Here is an 8,920-nt window from a genome sequence, read left to right as displayed (position 1 = left end):
GGTGGTGTCTCTTGTAGCTTCCCAGTTGGGCTTCTGCTTGTAGACCAAGGGACCAGTGGTGACTTCTCTCCTGGGTCTCGGCTTCCTTTCATCTTCTAGCCTATTTATTCTCTTAGACTCTCCCACAGATTGTTCTTGGTGGTGGTGGTGGGGCATCCTGATTGTTGGCAAAGGGCCTCTAAAGAGCCGTATGTCCTCGAGTGGCCTCCTTGTCCACTGCAGCCTGAATGTTGCAGGAGGCCCGGATGCCCGACTTGATGGCGGTGTCTATCCAGCTGTGCGGCAGGCAGGTATGCTCCCCAGCAAAGTAGATGCGGCCCTCTGGCTGGGAGAGCTGCTTCGAATAGTCTACAAATTGGTAGGGTGTGAACTCTGTAAAGGCGCCAATGGTGAGGGGGTCTAGAGACCAGTGCTTGATCGCTGACTTTGGGCACATGCGCTTTAGCTCCTCCTTGGGTATGCGGTGCACTGCCGCAAGGTCATCCAGCACAACATCGACCACCTGGTTGGGCTTCAGGGCAGCAAAGAAGGAGGAATCATCACCCACAGTGAAAGAGGCCAGCAGGACTCCCTTGCCGCCTGGCAGGCTGTGGCTGGGATAGTAAATGAAGCGGGAGGGTCGGTCAGTGATGGAGTAGCCGCCCCGGATGCCATCTTGTTCCCAGAAGCGTTCGTTGCACACTAAAACCACCTTGGTGGCACTGGTGTAATGAACGGAGCGCAGGGCATGTGTTTTCTCTCGGGACAGAGGTGGCTGGAAGGTGATGAGGCGAGTGGCCTTGGCTGAGGCAGTGATGATGGCGTAATCCGCAGTGAGTTTGTGCAGTGCAGAGGTGGGCCCATCTGTGCGGTACATAACCTTAACCTTGGGCCCGTCTCTCACCACTCTTTCTACTTTGGACCCCAGACGGATGGTGCCAGGCTTCAGGCTAGCACTGAGGCCATTGGGGAGTTGGTCAAAGCCACCGGTGATCTCTGAAAATCTGCAGGGGTGGAGAGGAAAAGATGAGCGGGAGACACTATCAAACTTGTGTGTCCCATGGTCCTGGGCATAATTCCGGTCTGAAGAGGGAAGAACCTATCTCCTGCCCTCTTGTGTGGGATGCTTTATGAACGTCACCTTCATGAATACACAGCCCCGTGTCAGACTTTGTTGCTTGAGTGTTCCTCCCTCCCCCTATATAGTAAATACCCAATAAACCAGTCCTGGGGACTGGGTCCTTCCTGGCCCCAGGTTAGCCTTACTGGTCACTTTTGGAGAAGATGCTTGCAATCCTCAGAGACTCCAGGAGGGACTTATAGTATCCAGCATTCTCATTCATTATATCCCCGATCATCTCGATGGCCCCTTTGCTCAGCGTTCCTTCCTTCATCAGGTAAGCCTATGGGAGGGGGCACCATAGATGCAAGTATGGATTAGAGGGTCTGATATAGGGAGGCTTTAGCAGGGGCCTGGGCCCAGCAGTAGATATGGGCTTGAGAGAAGCAACGGCTTTGACAGTAGGAATGAGGGTTTCCTGTGATAAGTCAGCTTATTGCTTTACCTGCATCCTGGGGCCTCTATCACTTACCTTGGTGGAGTAAGAGTCATAAAGGGAGAGCAGCTGGCTGCAGTTGGATGTCTTCCTATGTGGTTTGATCTGCAGAAGGGGGGAGAGGTATTGTTAATCCGGGCTTCCAGGTAGCCAGGACATCTAGGCTGTTGTAGACAAGGTCATAGGGCAATAGGTGCCTCACATGCCTTTAGATTAGAGTCAAGATCTTTGGATGGCCCCTGGTGAGGCTAGGAAAGGCCAGGCAAGGGCAGTTCCCAGAGCTCCTGGTGTGCCTTCTTCCTGAGTATGTCCCCTTCATTTGAAGATGCTATATGGGGAGGCTTTTGTTGAGGCAGAGTTTCCTTCTCATAGCCAAGGTTGGCTTCAAAGTCACTGTGTAGCTGAGACTGCTCTTTAGTCTAGATTCCCAAATACTGGTATTAAAATCAGGTACTATCACACCTCACTTGAAACAGAACACTTGTTCAGGACAAAAATTTAAGGTGAATATTCAGTTGATAATATACTTGCTGAATAAGACTGGGGACCTGAGTGCTATACCCAACATCTATAGAAAAGTAGCATGTGTTGGGGCTGGAGAGATATCTCTGTTTTTAAGAGTACTGGCTGTTCTTCCAGAGGACCTGTGTTCAATTCCCAGCACCCACATGGCAGCTCACAACTGTCTGTAACTCCAGTTCCAGGGAATCTGATACTCTTTCACAGACATATATGCAGGTAAACTATCAAATATATCACCTATAAAAAAATATCACCTATAAAAAAAGGTGTGAGCCAGGTGGTGTTGGCACATGCCTTTAATCCCAGTACTCAGGAGGCAGAGGCAGGCATATTTCTGTGAGTTTGAGACCACCCTGGTCTACAAACAGAGATCCAGGATAGCTCAGGCTACACAGAGAAACCTTGTCTCAACAAACAGACAAACAAACAAACCAATAAACAAAAAACCCCAAACAAACAAAGCAGGATGTAGTATCACATGACTGTAATGTCAGCACTGGGAAGATAGAAACAGTAGGATCCCTGGGGTTGCTGGCCAGCAGTCTATCAGAATTAGCAAGCTCCAAGTTCAGTGAGAAACTGTCAAAAATAAAATAAAATAAGGTAGAAAGCAATCAAGGAAGACACCTGGTATTGACCACTGACTTCTACAAAAATGTGTACGTGCATCTGTATTCACCTAGATATGCACACATACATACACAATGCACACACACACATGTGCATACACATGCATATGGGTACATGCGCATGGGTACATATGCACATGCACATACACACACACACACGTGTATATACATGTACATGGGTACATATGCACATGCATATGCACACGCACACAGACATATACAGACATACACATGGACACACAGACACACAGAAGTGCACGTGTATGCCCGCACACACACATACAGACATACACACAATTTTTAAGGTAAAGATCTTCACTCTCATTTAGGATGACTGATTCACTTCTAAGGACTTCCTAATCTACTTCCTCCTTTCTTTACACTGTTGCCAACCAAGTCATGGCCCCTGAGTTGGTCAGAGACAGAAGAGAAGGGCTGAGAGTGGAGTGGTGGTGACAACCTTAACAGGAGTTAGAAGGAGGGGGAGCAATCCTAAGAGTATTGGGTGCAGTCAGGTGATCTGAATCCACATACTGATTTGCTGTGTAACCTTAGGCACCACCCATTTCCTTCTTGATCCCGGCAGGGAAAGGCAGCAGGTACCTTAGTGATGGCTTGGTAGAACAGGTCTGTGACAGTTTTGTTCTTCTCTGAGGGCCTCAGGGGGTAGCCCAAGATTCCTGGGTTAGCCATGACTTCTGAGGCACGATAGCGTTGTCCATTGAGTAGGTACCAGGTGTTGCTATCATACTGGTGGAACTTATTCAGTTTCAGGCCAAGCTTCTGGACATAGGTGTGGATTAGCCTGGAGCAGAGACAGAAGTAACATCCTTGTTCCCTCTGGTCCCACATTAGAAGCTACTTCTGGTAAAACCCAGTGTAACCTTGTGCTGAGGAACTCAAACTGATTGCTTGTTCAATTGCAATCTCATTAAATGTTGTGAGCCTTAGCTCCCCTACTCCCAAGGCTGTAGAGGGCAGGATGTTCAATGAATTAAGGCCCTTTATGGAATCCCAGCCAGTAGGACTCTAAAGTACAGACAAACGCCCTTAGTTTCAGACAGTGTCTGAGATCCCACTGTGCACTTTTAAGTAACTTTGAGGCTGTATTTAGTGACTCTGACTTTGGGATGGTACAGGTGTTTTTGTTTTTGATGGTTTGGAGGGTAAGTATGGGTTGGTTCAATTTATATTATATTATTAAATGCAAAACAAACAAACAAAAACCCCCAATCTGTGGAGATCCAGTCTAGAACAAAGTTAGTGCTGAACAAGTGACAGATGTTGTTAGTAGAATGTGTTATCATTTCTCAGCTTATTTGGATGTAGCTGATAACTATGAGACCACCCATATTTACATTGTTTGGTGAGCTGGCAGCGATGACTGTCAGTTTGGGAGCTATCGTTTCTTGGGTGACCCTCAGTCTCCTGTGATCTCGGCTATTGAAGTGGGGGATCAGTATCAGTCCTGACTAATTGGGTTGGGTCACATGACACAGGGCTGCCTAATCTACTTGCCCTTTCTTTACACTGTTGCCGGCCAAGTCACAGCCCCCGAGTTGCTCAGAGACAGAAGAGAAGGGTTGAGGGTGGAATTGAGGGTGGTAACCACCTCAACAGAAGTTAGAAGGTAGGAGAGCCATCATAGGGTGTTGGGTGCTGAAGGATAGCATCAGGGTCCCTCCCACATTTTCCATACCTCCCCCAACCCCCAACTTCCATATTCCTTTTGCTCCTTCTCTTGCCCAGGACTTACTTGTGGCTTTCTGGGATTCGCATTGGTCCAAGTTCTAAGTACCAGCCTTCTTCCTTGTTTCTGAGTGTGACCACCCTACCTCCGATGTGGTTGCTGGCCTCCAAGATGGTTACCTGGAGATCAGAAGAGCTGCTGTCATTCTTAGGGATGGCTGTCCTTTCTCCTCACCCAATTTCCTACCTCCAAAGAGCCATAGGCTCTGGCTGGAGGCCCTGAACATACAAGGTAACCTCCCTGGGGCTGTTTGCTCCAGAGGGCCCTGAGTGATTTGAAGCTTTCGCCTGGTAGCCTAGGTCTTCTCATTTGTCTCCATAAGAACATGAATGGTGGTTAGCAATGGTTAGGGTCCAGGGAGTTGGTGGAGACAAGCCGGTACACTCAATTGTGCATTGTCAGGCTAGTCACTTGTTTTCCACCCAAGGAGGCAAATGGGAGGCTGATGATCAAGGCTTCTCAAGACCTTCTTACCTCGTGACCAGCATCCTGTAGGGTCTTAGCTGCCACTAGGCCTGCCATGCCAGCTCCCACTACCACCACACGCTTAGACAGTGGGGAGGTATGGAGCCCATTCTGGGCTATGAGAAGGAAGGCCTCATAATCGGGATCCTGGAAACACTTGACAAGGTTCTCATAGAGGGCAAGACAGCTGGAGACGCAGAGCAGGATCCCCCAAACAAGGATTCCTGCAGGCAGAGAAAGCAAAAGGGTGGTCTTCCCTGAGCCAAGGCTCTGGGTCCGGTTTACCCAGGCTGTGGGAGCCAGTGCAGGGCAGTCAGATGAGGACCTCGTCTGGCAAGTGTGTGGTTGTAGATATGAATATTTGGTATTACACGTGAATGAAGGCGATTGTGTTGTGCAGGGTATGGGTATACTGTGAACTGCAGTGTTATTTATGTGATTAATGTGTGATTTGTGAACATGGCTTGCACCCTGGAAGCTCGTGGGCGAGAGAGGTTGATATGTGAGTGTACATACTTTTTTTTTTTTTTTTTTTTTTTCCTGATGGAGAGTGTGCCTGTGTGCTCATCAGTGACTGTAAAGGATTGGGGCTGTATAGACCTGTCAGTTAGTGTGTGGGAGTGTGACCGCAGTTTGCATTTACTTCGTATGACTGCACAGTCCGAGACTGTGTGTGAGGGATGCGTCTGTGGAACGGCATGGACGCCTGGGTGTGACTGAGTCTGTATGGGAAGGTGAGGTGGATGGAGAGCTGGATTTAGTGTGAGGAGGACGGGATAGGTTCCTCTGCTCGAGTCTGAGGGAGAAATGTGGGTGCTTGTGTAGGTTCTGTGAGTGTGTCTGGAAAGTGAAGCTGTGTGGGGAAGAGAGTTGGAGAGCAATGATGAGGGAGAGGGAGGGTGTGTCTACTGGTGAAAAGGTTCCCTTCTCCTAGCAGGAGTGAGGAGTGACCTGTGGGAAACAGGCAGTCCTTAAAGTTTTTTCTTTTCTTCCAGCCTCATCTATGGTTTCTCAAAGTTCCCTTCTCAAAGTATCGCACACGATATCAAGATTAGAACTCATCACTCTGACAGTTAGTGACAACCATATAACATGTCTTGAGTGGCTTGATTTTCTTGCTCACAGCTGGCCTTGTCTGACAGGAAGGGATATTTGGTTCCCTCGGTGTCCCCTGCTCTTAAGTGGTCCAGGCGAGGACTGTACACCCTGAGCACCATGTAGAAGCTGAGCTTTCGGCTGGTAAGAACCCCCTTAGTGTCTTTGTAGCATAGAGGCCACTGAAACTCCTTGAAGGACTAGGACTTTTAGGGACCACAGGCTGAGGAGGCACAGTAGTCCTGTCCTAGTGCCAAGACAGCTTTCCATTGGGGACAACTCATTAGAAAAGAGGAGAGACATTACCAAGCCCAAGGGAGGGGGTCACTAAGTCTCAGCTCCCCCCTTCCTTCACCCCACTCTGCCTCGACCTTCTTATCCAGACCTTACAGTTCCCCCTGAGCTGTCAACCAGCATTTGTTTCTTGGCCCCTCTGCTCTTGCCTTTGAACGGATCCAACCCCTGACCCCTCCTCCAGATCCATCTCCACGGAACTCGTTTTCAACATCCTGAGCCATCCCCAGGTAAAGCTGAATTCCTGCCTCAGTTCTAACTCTCTTTACTCTGATTTGGTCTTCAGCTGAGACATCCTCAGACCTACACCCAACCCACTGACCCATGTCCCTTTCCGACCCAACACCTATGCCTGTTTCAGTATCTAGCCCTTCCTTGCTCAGTCTCTTCCAGACCTGGAGGAGGACCCACTTACCACTCTTCTTGGCCATGGTCCTGAAACTCATGCGGAACTCTGAGCCTCTCCTCTTCTCTTTATGAAGAAGCAGCACCTCTCTGGCAATATTTGGCTCTTATCCCACCAATCGGTCTCTGGCCCTATTGACTCAGCCAAGCAAGGTGGCCCTGAACCAAGGCCTGACCCGTCAGGTGGGATGACAGTAATAACTGACCTCACCTTCCCCTCACTTTCAATCCACTTTCCCCCTGACAGTCTCTTCTAGAAAAGCCCCTCTCCCAGCTCTCCTGTTGCTAAGGAGCAAGAGGGGAATGGCAGTAGGTGGGCCATTGTGAACTTGCTGTAATCACTCTGGGAAGGGATGAGGGTTGGGCGGGACATCTGGTCTCTGAACTTCCAGCACAAGCCAGAGCTCCTGACTGCCCACAATACAGAATGCCTGCTTCCCCCTGGCTGGTGCACCATGCTACTTTATTTCCATGTCTGTTTGGGATAGGGATCTGGTCAGGAGTTCCTGTACAATAATCATGCCTCATTGTCCCTCTCCCTCGAAGGCTCCCAGGTAGGCAGAGGTCTCTAGCCTGGCCCATTTCCAGCACAGAGCATTTTGTGCTGCTTCCTCTGGGACCTCCAGGGCTTCCTTTAGACACAGTGTACTTCCCTGGCAGTGTACTTCCTTCCCTTAAGGAATGGAGCCAGGTAACTGTTCTGCCAAGACTAGCTTTTGTTCACAGGCTGGCTGGCAAGCCAAATGAACAGAAAGTCTGCACCCAACCCGCAGTGTGGGAGCTGGTGGGGAGGAAAGGAGTAGGGGAAGGTAGGGCCCAGAACTAGGATTCTGGCACCAGGTGGTATGGGGGAAGGGTAGTAGCCACAGAGCTGATAGAACTGGCTTGAGTCCTGCTTTGTCCTGGAAGACTTGTGTGTCTTGGGATACAGAATTGAACCTTTTGTTTTTATTAATTAATTAATTTATTGTATATGAGTACACTGTAGCTATCTCAAACACACCAGAAGAGGGCATCAGATCCCATTACAGATGGTTGTGAGTCACCATGTGGTTGCTGGGAATTGAACTCAGGACCTCTGGCAGAGCAGTCAGTGCTCTTAACCACTGAGCCATCTCTTCAGTCCCAGAATCGATACCTTTTGAACTTGGGTTTTCTTTTTTTTCTTTTTGGACTATGACATTTTCTACTTTTTATTGAAGAGAAGAAATGAGACTAGAAACAATATCACCTTCCTCTCCCTTCCCCCCACACATGAAGTATACATCCCAGGATCCCTGTTAGATGTCTAAAAAAGCAGATAGTACCACATTCTAAAATGTATTTTTTGATGAAGTTTAATTTATGAATTAGGCACAGTAAGAAACTAACAAGATGAGGCAGGAGAGATGGCTCAGTGGTTAAGAGCTCTTGTTGTTCTTCCAGAGGCCCTGAAATTACCTAGCAATTACATGGTGGCTCACAACCATCTATAATGTGATCTGATGCTCCCCTCTCTCTCTATGCAGATAGGGCACTTATACATAAAATAAATAAATTTTAACAACAACAATAATAAAACAGCAATTATAACAAAATACTATGATAAAATTGCAGCATTACTAGCCTTATACTTCTGGGGTGCTATTAAAAACAATGATGATTTATACACAATTTGATCACCATGATGGCTATCAAATGACTAATAGGTGAGTAGCATATACAGTGAACAAGAGGATGGATACACTGGACAAAGAAATAGATACATTGGACAAAGGAATTGATACATTGGAATTATCCAAATCCCAAGAAGAGTGGAACACAATGGGGTCAGATGTCACAAGATTTTATCACACTACTTAGAACAATACTAAGAACAATAATTGAAGATTTATAAATTGGCGTGGTGGTTTGAATGAGAATGGTCCCCATAGACTCATTAATTTGCAGGCTTCATCCCCAGTTGATTGGGAAGGATTAGGAGATAAGGACATAGGTATGTCCTTGGAGGAGGTGTGTCAATGGGAGTGGGCTTTAAAGTTTAAAAAGCACATGGCGGGCCCCAGTCTCTCTCTCTCTGTCTCCCTCTGTTTCTGTTCCTCTCTCACTTTCCCTGTCTCTCTCTGTCTTTCTGTCTCTGTCCCTCTTTCTCTGTCTCCTTCTGTTTCTGTCTCTCTCTGCCTGTTGTCTGTAGATCAAAATGTAAACCTCTCCGCTACTGCCCCAGCACCTTGCCTACCTGCATG

General features: G+C 48.0%; 1 protein-coding gene and 1 long non-coding RNA gene across 4 annotated transcripts in view; one reads left to right on the top strand and one right to left on the bottom strand.

The window, feature by feature from the left end:
* Lao1 (L-amino acid oxidase 1) overlaps positions 1–6,768 on the bottom strand; it is a 6,944-nt gene extending 176 nt beyond the window's left edge. Inside the window, exons 1-7 of the mRNA NM_133892.4 lie at positions 6,706–6,768; positions 4,911–5,125; positions 4,443–4,555; positions 3,290–3,491; positions 1,572–1,640; positions 1,246–1,382; positions 1–983 (exon numbers count right to left, since the gene is read on the bottom strand). The exon at positions 1–983 is cut by the window's left edge and continues 176 nt beyond it. Of these exons, the coding sequence (NP_598653.3) occupies positions 179–983; positions 1,246–1,382; positions 1,572–1,640; positions 3,290–3,491; positions 4,443–4,555; positions 4,911–5,125; positions 6,706–6,736 (1,572 nt within the window). The 5' untranslated portion in view covers positions 6,737–6,768 and the 3' untranslated portion in view covers positions 1–178. The remainder of the gene's footprint in view (positions 984–1,245; positions 1,383–1,571; positions 1,641–3,289; positions 3,492–4,442; positions 4,556–4,910; positions 5,126–6,705) is intronic.
* Positions 1–8,920, top strand: part of Gm12865 — a 100,061-nt gene that overhangs the window by 29,303 nt on the left and 61,838 nt on the right. The window lies entirely within an intron of this gene.

This window comes from Mus musculus, chromosome 4 (assembly GCF_000001635.26).
Source record: "Mus musculus strain C57BL/6J chromosome 4, GRCm38.p6 C57BL/6J".
NCBI lineage: Eukaryota > Metazoa > Chordata > Mammalia > Rodentia > Muridae > Mus > Mus musculus.
This window is presented reverse-complemented; position numbering and strand designations above follow the sequence as displayed.